At 53.0% G+C, this 15,276-nt stretch overlaps 2 protein-coding genes across 3 annotated transcripts in view; one reads left to right on the plus strand and one right to left on the minus strand.

The window, feature by feature from the left end:
* Positions 1-581: 581 nt before the first annotated feature.
* Positions 582-5,920, plus strand: FICD (FIC domain protein adenylyltransferase). The gene is made up of 4 exons (XM_061169665.1): positions 582-648; positions 1,129-1,221; positions 2,077-2,435; positions 3,303-5,920. The coding sequence occupies exons 3-4, from the start codon at positions 2,135-2,137 to the stop codon at positions 4,376-4,378; spliced, it is 1,377 nt and encodes a 458-aa protein (XP_061025648.1). The 5' UTR covers positions 582-648; positions 1,129-1,221; positions 2,077-2,134; the 3' UTR covers positions 4,379-5,920.
* Positions 5,921-7,148: 1,228 nt separating this feature from the next.
* Positions 7,149-15,276, minus strand: part of SART3 (spliceosome associated factor 3, U4/U6 recycling protein) — a 32,506-nt gene continuing 24,378 nt past the window's right edge. The window contains exons 13-19 of one of the 2 annotated variants that reach the window (XM_061169656.1): positions 14,541-14,653; positions 13,551-13,627; positions 12,783-12,951; positions 10,657-11,099; positions 9,968-10,120; positions 8,951-9,141; positions 7,149-8,277 (exon numbers count right to left, since the gene is read on the minus strand). In XM_061169656.1, coding sequence (XP_061025639.1) covers positions 8,115-8,277; positions 8,951-9,141; positions 9,968-10,120; positions 10,657-11,099; positions 12,783-12,951; positions 13,551-13,627; positions 14,541-14,653 — 1,309 coding nt within the window. In that variant the 3' untranslated portion in view covers positions 7,149-8,114. The remainder of the gene's footprint in view (positions 8,278-8,950; positions 9,142-9,967; positions 10,121-10,656; positions 11,100-12,782; positions 12,952-13,550; positions 13,628-14,540; positions 14,654-15,276) is intronic. The other variant, XM_061169657.1, reaches the window with a different exon arrangement.

A 15,276-nucleotide genomic window follows, 5' to 3' on the forward strand; every position in this document is an offset into this window, starting at 1 on the left:
GAAGCAAGAGAACCAGCCAGGCTCTTCTCAAGAGGATGTAAATTTAAAAGTCAGGAGGAAAAGAAGGTGAGAGACGGGGGAAGAGGGCAACCCTGGTAGCACAGAGAGGAGGCTGAGAACGCGGGGTGTGAAGTCAGGCTAACAGGGTGGACAGGTGTAAACCATCAGCATTCTCACTTTACACCTAAGGAAACTGAGGCCCAGGGGACGGCGAGAGGGGCCCGCGGGAGGAAGAAACTTAAGGGAAAGGCAATCGGAACTTCGAGTTTCCAGGCCGTACCCAGAGTGCCCCAAAACCGCATAGGCAGGGGTTTTCCGCACCTGGGGCTCCCGCTTGTCGCTCAGGCCCTGCCCCTCCTATTGCTTATTGGTTCTTTCGGGCACGAGACCAATACAGGAGTCAGCCAATGGGAGTGGCCCACGGCGCGTCTTTCCCGGGAAAGCGGAGGCAGACCGGGAACCCGGAAATGCGAGGCGCAGACAAATTGAGGAAGCCAATACGCTGCGAAGAGGATGGCGGGCCGACCAATGTAGAGTCGCCGAGGGCGGGGCCACGGGCTGACGGCAAAGGTCCCCGGAGCCGGTGGCCAGCCGAGACTGCGAGTGCTGAGAAGGCGACAGCAGAGCAGGGCCGGGTAGTGGCGCGAGGTGAGGAAGGGGTGAACCGGGAAGGGTGCAGCGGGGCAGTGAGCCCTGGGTGGGGTTTGGAAAGGGGCGGCTCCTCAGAATGACCTTAGTCCAGTGTCCTCGCCTCTTGGAGCCCCCGTTTCCCCCTTACTAGCTAGTGAGGGCTGAGAGATTCGTGCCCCCAGAACGCACGTCCTCCTCGGAGAAGTCCAGCCCCGCCGAGGAGCCCGCGCCGACCACCTGGACGAAGCAGTGACGCACACCCTCTTTCGTACCTCCCCATTAGAGCTCGTACCAAGCCTTTTCAGATGTTCTGTATCAACCAGCCAGGCTCCCCCAGAAACCTTATCAGTCGGTTCTGGGTCTTGGTCCAGTACCAGGAACAGACGGGATCGGGTGCTTGGGCCCTGGTTATGAATAAAGTAGAGGTGAAGATCTGGGTACTCTGGACCCAGATGCACTGGGAATTCGTTCCCGAATGCCTCTGTTTATTCCCTGTAGGTTGTCTGGGAATTGACTTGCTCTCTGTGTATCAGTTTCTCTCGTCTGTGAAGTGGAGCCTACGGGTAGCTTTCTTCTGTGAGGTGGTGAAGGGTAAGTGAGATAAGGCATTGCTAGCACTCAGCTCAATGCCCAGCACACCATAGTTGCTTAATAAATGCTTGTTAGTATGATGGTGCTTGCAGACCCGATCCCTCCACTCCCACTGCCAGCCCCAAGCACCTGCTCATTGTCACAGAAGGCAAGTGGTCACCCCCTCTGGCCCACAACCTGAGTTCCTCTTGAGTGCTCAGACTGCCCAAACTGTAGGCGGGATGCCTCCTGGACAGGCCAGGAAAAGGCGGCCAGAGCGGGGAACAGCATTGTGGCTAACACCAGGGTGAGGGCAGGAAGAGCTGACTGCCCAGGTGGCAATAAATCAGGCCTCCGAACAGTTGTACTTACCAAAGAATGAGCCTCAGAACTACCTTAGCTGTTCTGGACATGTGTGTTATGTGTCTAGGGCACCCAGTGTTTGGGGTCAGAGGCCACAGAGATTTATGCTTAAGTGGGGAGGCTTTTGAGCCATGGGTTCCTGAACCCAAGACCGTCACTTGCTCACTGGGTGACTCTGGGCAAGGGCCTTCACCTCTCTGAGCCGGTCTCAGCTGGAGAATGGGGCAGCCTCAGCTCCTGTTGAAGATTGCAGGAGGGTACGTGTGAGGTCCTTAGGGTTTAGCACAGGGTCTGGCACGCAGTAGGTGTTTAATAGCAGTTGGGTGGCGGCAGCACTGCTTTTCGCAGCGTCACACTGCCCTGGGGGCGGCACCTAATCCTTGCCTTGCCCCTACCCCCTGGTCACAGTGAATTAAGAACCCTGGCATCTCCAAGCCTCCCCTGAAGCCAGAAATGTGTCATCAGGGTATCGGTTCCCCTGCTTCAACTCCTGCAACTCCTGGTTCCTTGCAGATCCTGCTCTCTCCCAGGCCACTGTGGACATGTGCAAGGGGCCCACCCCTTGGTCCAGATGACACTCATGTCGATGGCTTCAGTGATGGCGGTGACTGAACCAAAATGGGTCTCAGTCTGGGGCCGCTTCCTGTGGGTGATACTGCTGAGCATGGTGCTGGGCTCCCTGCTGGCCCTGCTGCTGCCGCTGGGGGCCATGGAGGAGCAGTGTCTGGCTGTGTTCAAAGGCTTCTACCTGCTCAGGAGCAAGTTGGACAGGGCCCAGCCTGCCATCACCAAGTGCACCAGCCCGTCCACGGAGCTCAGTGTCATCTCCAGGGATGCAGCACCGCTGGTGGTCAAGACCAAGGCCTCTCCAGGTAAGGCTGGCCATCTCGCCTCGACGCGCGTTAATCCCATAGGTATTTAGAGGGCCAGCTATGTCGTGTGTGCGGGGCACAGGGTCAGCCCTGAGCTCCTAGCTAGACAAGGTGATAGGTGGCTGAGATACATGTGGTGATACGGAAGCAGAGGGAGCCGTAGGAGCACACCAGGAAGGCTCCCTGGAGGAGGGGATGCCTGAGGAGAGACCCAAGGGAAAAGGTTTGAGGGGAGAGTGTTCCAGGCAGAGACCACAGGGTAGGAGAGCCCTGGGCACTTGAGGAACTAAAAGAAGTCTAGGAGGTCTGGCTGGCCCTGGGGGTGGGAGGGCCAGCAGAAAAGGGCCGGATGTACAGCAGGGTCCAGTTGAAAACCATTAGATTAAAAGAATTTTTAAAAGGCCCAGGGATGAGGAGGCCCCCAGGGTCTAGCAGCAGTGAGGAGCCTTTCACAGCCAGGGCCTAAAGGGGCAGGGGTGGAGGCAGGGGGAAGAGACCCGCACCTCCAGAAGAAATCACCAGAACGGCTGCGAGCTGGAGCAGACGTAGGGGAGGGCCGCCTGACAGGAGCTGCGGCCATAGGAGAACACAGCCGCTCAACGACGGCAGGTCAGAGGAGGGGGCCGGGGAGCCCGGCTGCTGCCCCCACGGTAGAGAATGGCTCTGGGGCTGAGTGAACAGCGACCAGCACAGGGCCCCACTGGGCTGCAGGGAACAAACGTGTCTGCACAGACAGGTATGCGGAAGGGCGTGTACAACATGGCTGGATCGAGCCCCCGAGGCCCTGGAGGAGACCAGCTGTCGGGTGACGCCTCCCCTGAACGTCCTCTGCCCTCTCTGACCCACGCCTCTTTGGCTCTTTTCTAGCCAGCAAGTTAGAAGCCAAAGCAGCTTTGAACCAAGCCCTGGAAATGAAACGCCAGGGCAAGCGGGAGAAAGCCCACAAGCTCTTCCTGCACGCCCTCAGCATGGACCCGGGCTTCGTGGACGCGCTCAATGAGTTCGGCATCTTCTCAGAAGAGGACAGGGACATCATCCAGGCTGACTACCTGTACACCAGAGCGCTGACCATCGCGCCCCACCACAAGAAGGCGCTGGTCAACCGCGACCGCACGCTGCCGCTGGTGGAGGAGATCGACCAGCGGTACTTCAGCATCATCGACAGCAAAGTGAAGAAGGTCATGTCCATCCCCAAGGGCAACTCGGCACTGCGCCGGGTCATGGAGGAGACGTACTACCACCACATCTACCATACAGTGGCCATCGAGGGCAACACTCTCACCCTCTCAGAGATCAGGCACATCCTGGAGACCCGCTACGCCGTGCCAGGGAAGAGCCTGGAGGAGCAGAATGAGGTCATCGGCATGCACGCGGCCATGAAGTATGTTAACACTACGCTGCTCTCCCGCATCGGCTCTGTCAGCATCGGCGACGTGCTGGAGATCCACCGGCGGGTGCTGGGGTACGTGGATCCCGTGGAAGCCGGCCGCTTCCGCACGACACAGGTCCTGGTGGGCCACCACGTCCCACCCCACCCTCAGGAGGTGGAGAAGCAGATGCAGGAGTTCACCCAGTGGCTCAACTCGGAGGACGCCATGAACCTGCACCCGGTGGAGTTTGCGGCCCTGGCCCACTATAAACTCGTCTATATCCACCCCTTCATCGACGGCAACGGCAGGACCTCCCGCCTGCTCATGAACCTCATCCTCATGCAGGCGGGCTACCCGCCCATCACCGTCCGCAAGGAGCAGAGGTCCGAGTACTACCACGTGCTGGAGGTGGCCAACGAAGGCGACGTGAGGCCGTTCATCCGCTTCATTGCCAAGTGCACGGAGACCACCCTGGACACCTTGCTCTTTGCCACCACGGAGTACCCTGTGGCACTGCCAGAGGCCAGACCCAACCACTCTAGGTTCAAGGAGACGCTGCCTGTGAAGCCCTAATGCTCCAAATCCTCCCTTGGTGGCAAAGGATGTCCCAGGGGGGAATAAATCCAAGAAACTCAGCATTTCTAGAAACCTAGTCATCTCCCAGAGCAAAAGGAAGATGGGTAAGGAACTTAAACATTCTTTCCAAAAGCATTCTTTCCAAATGCTTCTTTAAAGAAGAAAACTAAATTATTAAGCCTTGTCCCTAAAATAACTTATAATTGAGCCCAGTTATTTATTTCCCTCTGAGCTGGTAATGTGTGGTGTCAGCTGTCTGTGCTGGTGGCCCCGATCCTTGGGGTGGCCCCAGCAGGCTTTGGGGGCATCAGTGCTCCTTATGTGACCAGAACATAGGTTCTGGAGCAGAATCTGCACTGAGGTGGGGGAGCTGTGGGATGAGGTCCGGAGGAGTAACTCCTTGCAGCCCTTTCTGGAACCGGCCGCGAGGGTCCGTGACTACCTGAGAGAAGTCAGCACGGCTGAGGAGAACCCGGTAGCAGCTCTGAGAAGTGACTGAAAGCTTCCTTGCGTACAGGTGTTGGCTCCCCTACCAAGAGGTTAGTGTTGTGACTAATCCTTACCGGCAGAGCAAGTTTCTGAGAGATGAAATGAACGTTTACAATATATCTAGTTAGATACCTCGCTTATTTCAAGGAAGATTCTCTGAGCCATAGTTTGCAAACTCCGGTACCAGAGGCTGTTATTTTGCCACATCGACTGTTTCTCTAATTAAGAACAGGGGCATGGCTGTCCTGGGTTCTTTGTATTGATGTTTCTCACTTGCAGCAATTCAGACCAGATGTTTCAGTCTAAAGGTTCTTCTGGGTTTGTCACTTAATTAAATCCTGCTGCAAATCAGGCATTAGGACACATCTGAAGACAGACGCCTAGTCAGTACCCAACAAGCATTTGTGAGGAGTCGGAGCGCCAGTTCACAGGAGCCGAGAAACACCTTTGATCGCAGCCAGGATGCGTCCCTTTAATCCACTCACCTGCCCCCACAGCCATTGTCCCCTCGGGGAAGCAGAGCAGATTGCTTTGGAGTGGCCTTATGTTCCTAGCAACTTGTTAAAGGATAAAATGTTACATGTAACAAAGCCAAGTTTCCAAGTTGGCTGCTGCTGTTTAGTCTGAATGGCTGGAAGCCATTGGGTCCCTTTTCCAGTGACCGAGCTGGCGATGTCTAACAAACACTGTACGCACTTTGTCAGTGTCTGAATGCTGGTGAGTATCCACCGAGTGTTGTCTGATTTGAAAATTCAGATCCTTATAGTAATGAGGACACTATTCTGATGCAGTGTTTATACAGTTATTTAATTGTATAATGAGCATGGAGTAATTTTCTGAAAGATTAATAAGTGAAAAGATGTATGAAATGGCAAGTGATAGTTTAGTTATTCAAACCTTGATAAAAAATATTTTTGTATTTGTATGCTGCCATAAGGTATTTCTTAAACCTTAACTCTTCTATCGTCTTGCTCTTTATAAGCACACCAAGGAAGCCTGACAGAAGTGCTTGCTTTGTACTAGAGGGAGAAATTTGCACTTTAGCTATGTGAAGGGTATTATTTTAACAAATTACTAATAAAGTATTTTGTTACATAAATGCCTGAGACTTTGCTACCTTATTCAAGAGATGTTCCCATCTATCCTAAGCGTGAGGGAGGGATTCTTTCAGAACTTTAGCCCTATTCTTTATATTCTGGGAGAAAACCAGATCCAAGATGGTAATTATTTCAACAAGACAACGAGACAGAACTGGTTGGTTATGTTGACAGGGATGTATCGCTGATCTTGCACTGACACGAGTAGCCGAAATGGTTTTTCATGTATCTATTTACCATCAGCTTTTTTCCCCCCAGGACTACATAAACCCACTCCTATGTTCCTGAAAATCTATTTCTAGAACAGTCAACACCCTGCACCTAAATCGGGTCCTGCTCGAGTCTGAAAGGTCCACCTCTGTAACAAGCCCCTGTGGACATTTGAGAGGGTGAAGTGAGGTCAGAGGATTGGCAACAGCAGGAGAACAAAACCGTTTAGCACCACATGACCTGGATTGCTAAGGAAAGGTCCATGGCCCCTTGGTCCCCGACTGACCCACATCCTCTCACCCACGGAATGGGCCTCTCTGCAGGGAAGTGGATGGCCGGCCATCCCAGAGAACACAGTTTCTTCTGACTGCTTCACAGCCGCTGCTTGAATTCAAAAACACCTAACAACAAACGTTCTGTGCAGAAGATAAAGATGAGGTACAGAGAACCTATCAACTAAAAAACTTATTTACAAAACAACAAACAGGAAATTGGAGATTTGCCTGGATGGTTGATAACATTAAGGTATTACTGCTAATGTTTCTAGAAATGATAAAACCACGGCCTTTAAGTCCTTAGAGATATGTGCTACAGTATTATTGGGTTAGCACTAATGATGTCTAGGATATCCCTCCAGAACACAGGGGATACAAGAGGGGCAGGAGGTGGAGATGAAGACGGGCTACGAGCTGAGCAATGCTGAAGCTCGATGACAAGCACAGGGGGCTTAGTTTACTATTCTACTTATCTGTTTCAAATTGTCCATTAAAAATGTTAAGTTAAAAAATACAGGAAAGCCTGAATGATGCATAAAACCTTTAGAAATAGATAAATGAGCTGATTTTCATGACATAGGAAAGAATTCCGATTTTTTTTCCCCAGAGTGCCTTTATAAAGTCAGTTTCCCTACTGAACTGCCAATGTCACTTTCAAAGCAATAAATACTGGATAAAAGATGTGGGTAAAAAAGCTGGAAAGCTGTAAGCACCAAACTGCTCTAAACTGAAGTTTAAAACCAAAGATATCACAGCAGAAATGGTTTAAATCAAAGTGCCAAGCGGATTTGACTTACAAAAGTTCTATTTACACACCCATCAGGTAAACCAAGGTACACCCATTTCAAAATACATATTTGAATGCACATCTGGGTACCTTTCGACAAGAAGTTTTTAAGAGAACTTCAGTTTAATAAACAAAGCTAAATAGGGAGAATTTAAGTTTGCACTTAACAATGCTATTTAAACAAAACCAAAGGGCTGAAACTCAATATTTAGACAAAGAACACAGTTCACTAGTCACTAGGCAAAGAAAAACATCCATAGCAGATGGCGCACAGAATTCCTATACAAAACAAACGTCACAAGTATTTTGCTTTTAGGAAACAGAACAGTGGGTTGACGTGTCATTTACAAATACGTAATATAAAAACGCACAGCCCCCGTGAACAAAAGCCCATCAGATGTTTTTTATGTGATGCCCCTTGCCCCCACCCCTTTACTAAAATAGGCCATTCTGGTGAATTACTAACATCTGCCATTTTGTCTTTTAAAAAGAGTGACGGGCACATGTGCTGTGCAGGGTGTAAGAGAAGTGTCTTATAAAAAGGGGACCAGAGGTGGCCAAAAATATTTGCACAAGGGGGTCTCAAAACGGTGTGTTCGCGTTTCACTTCTGTTTCTCACTCTTTAAGACACATCTTAGGAAACTGCACCCTGCGCCCAGCCTGTGGAGTGACCGTTTTCGTCCTCTCGCCCTCAATATGAGGGAGCACTTAAAGCCTCTTTCCTTGGACACCCTTTTCCCGTCCTACCTAAACCAGAGCAAGCGTGTGGCCACGGGCGCTGCACCGGGCCCTGCACAGCCAGGGCGCAGCTGGGCCACCGGGCGTCTTCCCGGCCAGCATCAAGTAAGGCATTTCCCTTCTCGCACAGTCCCACTCACTTTCTCAGAAGCAACTTGGCAAAGTCGGCATTGGACATCTTGGGTACCTCGGTGGCCGCCGGCGGCGGGGCAGGGCCGTTCTCAGCCTGGGCCGCGGTGGCGCTTGGGCGTTGCAGGGCGCGGGGCAGCAGAGAGAGCTGGGTCCTCCCCTTCCCCCGCCTGGAAGAGCAAACAACGCACGGACCTTCTGAGGTGACAATTGATGAAAATAAGCCAGGACGGTCTTAGATCACCCCAAGGTAAAAGGTGAAAAACAAAAAACAAGAAGGGTAATAAGACGAGCCCTGTTCTCCCTGACTTCGGCTATTAGGTAAAAATCACTTTAACCAACTTTGCCTTTTCCACAATTTTGGCCAGGGCCACACCTGTGTAATACCGTCACACCTAGGGTGGATAAAAAGGGCTGTAACCTTGCAGACTTCACCAAATAACCTCGCACCCTGCTGCCTCATCCCTATCGGGTGAGAACAGAGCTTCTATCTGGATTACAGGTGGAGATACAGATTAGCACGGCAAGCACATGGCTGTCAGGTTTGGAACCTACACATATGGATTCACCTGCCAAAGGGGACTTTAACGTAATCACTGTGTTAAAAAAAAATAATAAATAAATAAATCACCCGTGTAAACCGGCGAACACGAGAGAGGGTCCCACTTCCAGACTGGCCCTCAGCGTGGACTTGCTGCAGACACCCTGCCCTGGGAATGAGCGTGAGCGCCCCAGGGACGCCAGGCCCTGACCTTCCGTCTGAACTCACCGCGCTGACAGGAAACTCGGTCACCGTGGTGCAGGCCAGGACGAAGTCTGCACCAACGAGCACACAACACTTACGCTCCATAGATCTGCCGCGGCACCATGGCGCCCCCCGGGGCTTTCCTTGCCTCTGGCTTCTCTGGAGCCTTCCTCTGAGGCGGGTTGCTGATGGCCACTTTGATGACGTTCTCTTTGATAGTCATGCCGTCCATCTTCAGGACGGCCTGAGATGCCTGGGATTCGTTTTCGTACTCCACGTAGGCCAGGCCCTGAAAGTTTGCAAAAGCCCGGCCAGGTGAGTGCTGCAGGGCACAAGCTCCTCCCTGAGGTTCACCGGCCGGTTCAGGGCAGGCCCCTGACCCTTGGGTTCCCTCCCCACCACCACCATCCTTTGTCTATAGGTCTCACAGCCCTAGTCTCCCTCCCTATTTCTGCAACTGACTAACTTCAGATAACTTTTTAAGTTCAGTGCATCTTGTGCTTGCTCCAGCCAAAAAAAGAAAGGAAGGAGAGAGATGGACCAGCCTAAATCTAGCAAATGGATGAGGTGTCCTGGACACAGGTGAGCCCCGATGTCCCTGTGCCTTCGGGCCGCCCTTATTCATACTCTTCAACTCTCGATTAACCTGGATAAATGGGACGGGGGTTGAGAGGTCAACCGAACTCTTCTTAGACAACTACTCAAAACGTGGTCAAGGATTTCACAAGAGATTGAGGGGACCGGAGAAGGGGAGGACATGGTAAGGGGGAAGCCAGTGCAGGGACCTGGGGAGATGGCCAGAGGCCTAGTGAAAAGAGGGGTCCGGGCAGGAGGGAGGAGACTGCAAAGGGGGGCTCCACAGCCTGGGAGCTGCACTGGAGCCCCTGCTAATTCGTGGTAGTTTTTCTTCAAACACCCTATTCTTTTTAGTACAAGGAGCCACATATGGGTTCATCTGACTCCAAATGGAAAAAGAGCCTCGCGCATCTATCCTTCTGTTAACTTCTCGTCTGCCTCCTAGTAGACAAATCAGAACCCACTCCAGAACCAAGTAATCTCTGAACAGAGGCTCGCCCAGACTCCGGGAGGCGACTGCCGTCTGCTCAGACGCTGACCTTGGGTTTGCCGGCCCGGTTGGTGACCAGCCGGATGTCCTTCACAGTGCCATGGGCCTTGCAGATCTCTTCCAGTTCCTCTTTCGTGCAAGAGAATGGCAGGCCCGAGACGAACAGCTTGTGTTTCTCCAGGGCAGTGCTGTACCTGAACACCTACAGGGAGGAGTGGGGAGAGGAAATCATGACCCGAGGCCCAACCCAGCTCCCCACGACGCAGGGTCAGGCCTCGTCCACAGGCCTGGCCCAGCCAGAGCCCAGAGCCCGCTCCAGGTGCCGGGAACTGTCAACTCGCCCTGGGCAAGTCACTCAACTTCTCGAAGCTTCCACTTCCTCCTCTGTAAAATGGCAAGTGAAGCCACTTTTCTCAGAGCCTGGGTGACGACCCAATGAGGTAACATACAAAGCACCTGGCACGTCCCTTGTCACTCCTAACCATCCAACAGCAAGCAGCCATCACACAGTTCCTAACTGTATCGTCATCTGTCAAGTAATGCCAGCTCGAAGTGACCCAGCCCCGAGTTGAGACCTCAGCGAACCAGCTCAGAACAGAACTGACCCGGTTAACGCGGAAGTTTCGTTCTTAGCAAATGTTCCCCATGTATTCTAAATATGAGCTGCTGCAGGAAAAGAGCGCTTACCCTGTCCTACCGCAACCCTACGTAAAGGCGTGCTTTCTTACACAAACCAACCTTGAAGTCTGGGTTTTTGCTCTTGTCCACACAGGGGGAGACAAACATTGGCCGCCCCTCAACGGTCTGCCGATCCAGCTCCAGGGCCCGCAGGGCCACCGCCTCCTCTTTAAACTCCACGTAGCAGTAGCCCCGGAAGTCGCCGCGGTTGCTGAAGATGGGGCGGACCTCGACCACGTCCCCGCAGGCCTCGAAGAGCGGCCGGAGCGTGGCGGCAGGCTCCCGCAGGCCATAGGGCAGGTTGCTGACGAAGACGGTGACAGCGTCCTTGCTGCTGTCGTGCAGCACCCTGGGCGCGTCCCTCCTCCGGGCGGCCGCGCGCTGCTCCTGCCGCTCAGAGGGAGGCTCCGCGGCCGCAGGGGCGCTGCCCCCAGAGAGGCCCGGCTCGGCTTCCCCAGCGGGAGGAACGCTGTTCTCCACCCTCCTGCGCTTGGCAGGCTGCTCTACAGTAGGTCGGGAGAAAAGCAGTGACGATTAGTTAACTGTCCCTTCCTGTCAGTGAGCTGTGCAAGGGGAGCAGCTGGCAGGGAAAGGGCTCTTCCCCCTATACGCGCCCCCCCCGCCCTCTGCCAGGTCTCTCTTGACCCGCCCGACTCATCCCACTCCTTTCCAGGCCCCAGTTACATTCGTGTGAGGGGACGAACTCAGATGCAAGTGATAACCTAAGTCCTCATCGGCCACGCTTAATCATATGAGAGGTCAGTGGGTCTCCAAGTTGGGCCGGCAAATCCCAAGGACCCCATCCTAGACAGCCCAGGGCAGCAACGGGAGGATAGAGTCTGGGGACCGTGTGTAAACAAGCACCTCCGGTGACACTGAAGTATGTGCTCCCCAGGCCACCCCTGGAAGCAGTACAAAGTGCTACAGTTCCTACCCACGTTCACGATTGTCTCGTGTCCTTCAACAGAACTTAACGACATTCTACTCCAACCCGCTCTTCCCACTGCCTCCAGGGGGACAATACTGAAACCCAACTGGTGAGGGCCCCCTGCTTCCAGACCTTCCCATCAGTTTCCCACTGCCTTCCCGATGGAGCCTGACCGCGGCACGCTGCATTCCAGGGTGCCCTGACTGGGCCTGCTGGCCTGCCTGCTGCCCCAGCCTCACCCACCCCAGCACCCAGCCCTCTGCCATGCATCAGGGCCCAAAGCCAGACACTTGCTACTCAGAGAAAATGCCAGGCTGTTTTGTGCCCTGTGCTTTGCTGACCCTGGCTGGCTGGCCCCTTCCCTTCTTTCTCACTTGACAGTCACTCACTCCTCCCCCAGATGCCAAGGTGCAGCGTCACTTCCCCACGAAGTCTTTCCTGCAGGCCGCTGACCCCCTAGTGCTTTCCCTGGCCTCCACCATGATTCACACCTACATCTCCCCGAGTCCCTATTACACGTCACTGCGGTCACAGGTCCCGTTTGCCTTCCCCTGCTAAACCAGAAGCCCTAAAGCGCAGTGAGCTACCCACGGTCATTTCTGAAGGCTCCAGAAAGACTCGGGGAGAAATTCTTGGTCAACTGAACAATGACTCCATTACTATTTCCCTCTGGTTGACAACTCTGAACTAGAAAAATGTTTAGCGTCCTTTAGTGTCTACAGACAGTTCTTTTCCTTGACTGATTTTGCTGAAACAAATCTGACCCACACCTGCCCACGCCTGAAATGGCAGGGGTGACAGAAACACTGGCTGGAAAATTCTACCTGTCAAAACCATCAGGTGGGGACAAGTAAGGCTGGTGTCACTGCAGGGCCCGGCGGCGGTGGCGGTGCGGGGTGCCGGGGCCTGAGGATAAGGCAGTGTCCATGCTCGGGGAGTGACGGTACAGGGTGGGGTGTGGGCGCCCACGGAGGGAGAGGAGGCACCACTCAGGAAGGGGGCGGTGGTGTCAGCAACAGGGTAGGGAGCGAAGCCCAGGGGGTATGGGCAGGGGTGTGTCTACACGGAGTGGCGCCTGGCACAGGGCCTTGGAGTCAAGCCGGGGAAGAGGGCACCCACGTAGAGGGCAGGCAGGGACAGGGAGGGTGGTGGGCGCCTCGCAAGCAACTTATTCTCAAATGCAAGAAAGTTCTCTGTGCTGCTTTGCGCCCTGTCTGGAGCTCCGGGACGTCCCAGGTGAAGTCCTACCAGGCCTTACCTTCCTCATCGTCGCCCCACTCTTTCTCATCATCCTCATCAGCTTTGCTCTTGTCCGAGCCTCTGGTCTTCTTCTTCTTTTTCAACGCTTTCTTCTCTGCCCGGGCCCTCTTCCGTTGTTCAACCTTTTCTTCCTCTTGCTGGGCGAGGGCTGCTTCCTTCTCCGCAGCCTGGAAAATCGGGATATGACGCATCACTGGATGCGGCGATTACATGAAGTCTACTGACTCGTGATGGAAGAGGTGGGAGCACAGGGAGGATGGCCACCACCCGGGAGAAGGGAGGAGACCAGGAAGAGGACGAGGAGGAGGGCTGCTCCCAATCTCCCCGGCTGAGCCCCAGCCTCTTCAGGCTTCTTGGGAGCCACATCTCAAGTCTACGGTATGTCTCACAAGATCCCCATGAATGACTCGCCAAAAGAAAGAAAAAAAAATCTGTAAAACTGAGGCCCTGATTCATTTGGGGGTATTCATGCTCCAATCGCTAGGCTAAGTATGTCAGGCTCCTCTTTTAGCTTGTTCGTCTATTCCAATAACCTTTAGGGCCAAAAGTCCTGTTTTGGATTTGTATCTATCGTTGGGGCTAAAGTTTTAAGCCGATCTAAAAAGATGACAGGCTTAAATGTTGATTCAAACATTTCATAGTTAATACTTTGAGTAAAAGACATTTCTCAGGACGACCCCAAAGGTTCTGACAAGGAACATTCATACCAAACACAGTCAAAATAGTTTTCAGAGGTTCAAAGACTTGAAATAAAGAGCATCGTTACCTTAGTTCTCTGCTCATTAACGCGAGCCAGTCGAGTTTCGGTTTTCTGAACGGCTATATCCCAATCTTCTAAAGTACCTTGAGAGGAAGAGAAGCAAACTTTCACTTCTTCGGATTTTGGAGGATATAATAATATAAAATTTTCTTACTGTCCCGCACCTCCAGAAGAAAGCTCTTCCATCAAACAGTAACAACTGGAGAATTGGCTCCCCATTTTAAGAAAAATTCATTTGTATAGGTTTCAAGTTTCAGAATTCAAATAGTCCTTCCAGGTGTGTTTAGAACATCCGTTCTCTTTTAGAAAGGAGACTTGAAAACCAGAATAGGTTCTATTATGGGCTCTCTGTGGCAAAGATTATGAAAACATTCTAATGCAAAAGGTACAAGACATCTGTACTAAGACTGAAAGATTTTAAGAGCTCCTCAAATGATAAATGCTGGGGTGTTTTTCTTACTGTTGTTGCTGTTTGGGTGTATATCTCCAGTTCTGAGGGGTTCATACCCCAAATCCAGACTAACGCCCATGGAAACTGAACACTGAGGCTCTGAAATTCACAAGGGAGGCACACGTGACCAGAGAGCGCGTTTTGCCGCGTGCCTCTCGGCGCTGTGCTGGAGCACAGTCTCTCCTGAGTCCCAGGGAACCCTTGGCAACGCCTGCAGACGGTTCTGGTGGTCAGCACTGGGGGCAGGAAAAGCGCCACTGGTACCTAGCGGGTAGAGGGAGGCCAGGGATGCCGCACACAGCAGCCCCCACCAAAGAGTCTTGAGAGGCCTGTGCTAGAGCATCGTCACGGGCCCCCTCGCACGTGGAGTCTGAGGAGGGCTGCAGGACTCCCCCCCTCACTGGCGAGCACCGCGTGACGGTCTCATCAGAGAGGCCCCTCGAGGGGCTGAAGCCGTAAACAGTCTGTCCTTAAGCCTACAGACCTGAGACCAAATGGCAAAAAGGACAGACCCCAAGCCAGAGGCAGCGCGCCGAGGTCCCCACCTTCTGTCCTCTCCATGGTGAGCAACACCTCACAGACGTGTTCCGGGTAGTCGCTGGTGCACTGGACAGCCCGGTGCAGAGCCTTCCTGCAGTGCTGAGTGTCACCGTGGGCCCTAAGGCGGAACACACACAGTTGGGGCCACCAGCACACAAAGCGGAAGGCGCAGAGGGAGGGCTGCCTTCACACAGCTAACATCACGGCATCAAAGCCCACCGCCAACTCCAGCTTCTCAGGAGATGCCATGCTCTGTGTGCTACTGATACTTTCAATGCTTTCTCCTTTTCCCAGAGAGCCCCTCTAGTCAAAAATGAAGGCTTTCTTCTAAGCCACTCTTTCCCTTAGCAAGTCGGTGCTAGTGGAAAACGCACCTGGGGACAGTGGTCCTCAGCCAGGCGTTCTGCCTTTACTGCATTCACATGTGCAATGCATGGGGGGATCCAAGAGCTGTGGGTGACTTGATAAAGTCCCTAGAGAAATTCTAGGACACGGTCCCACTCGAGGGGAGAGTCACTGACACAGGGGACTGTCAGATTTCATGCCTAGAGTCAGATCTTCCTACACTGACAGGGAAATATATATTGCTCATCAGGATAGTATATCTAAAACAACATTCTGTTCATCCCAGCAGTTATGAGATGCTATGTTCTCATTTCTGTTTTAAAATTTTTTATAAATATAAACATTGTAAATACGTATTAAGACACTCAGAAAAAATTTAGAGCAGCAGTTCAGACC

The sequence above is a fragment of the Eubalaena glacialis genome, chromosome 15 (genome assembly GCF_028564815.1).
Source record: "Eubalaena glacialis isolate mEubGla1 chromosome 15, mEubGla1.1.hap2.+ XY, whole genome shotgun sequence".
NCBI classification, from domain to species: domain Eukaryota; kingdom Metazoa; phylum Chordata; class Mammalia; order Artiodactyla; family Balaenidae; genus Eubalaena; species Eubalaena glacialis.

Excerpts from the sequence above, each read along its gene's own strand:
- FICD (XM_061169665.1), top strand. The coding sequence starts at position 2,135 with ATGACACTCATGTCGATGGCTTCAGTGATGGCGGTGACTGAACCAAAA. Across the intron at positions 2,436-3,302 it reads CAAGACCAAGGCCTCTCCAG|CCAGCAAGTTAGAAGCCAAA; the intron begins GTAAGGCTGGCC and ends GCTCTTTTCTAG.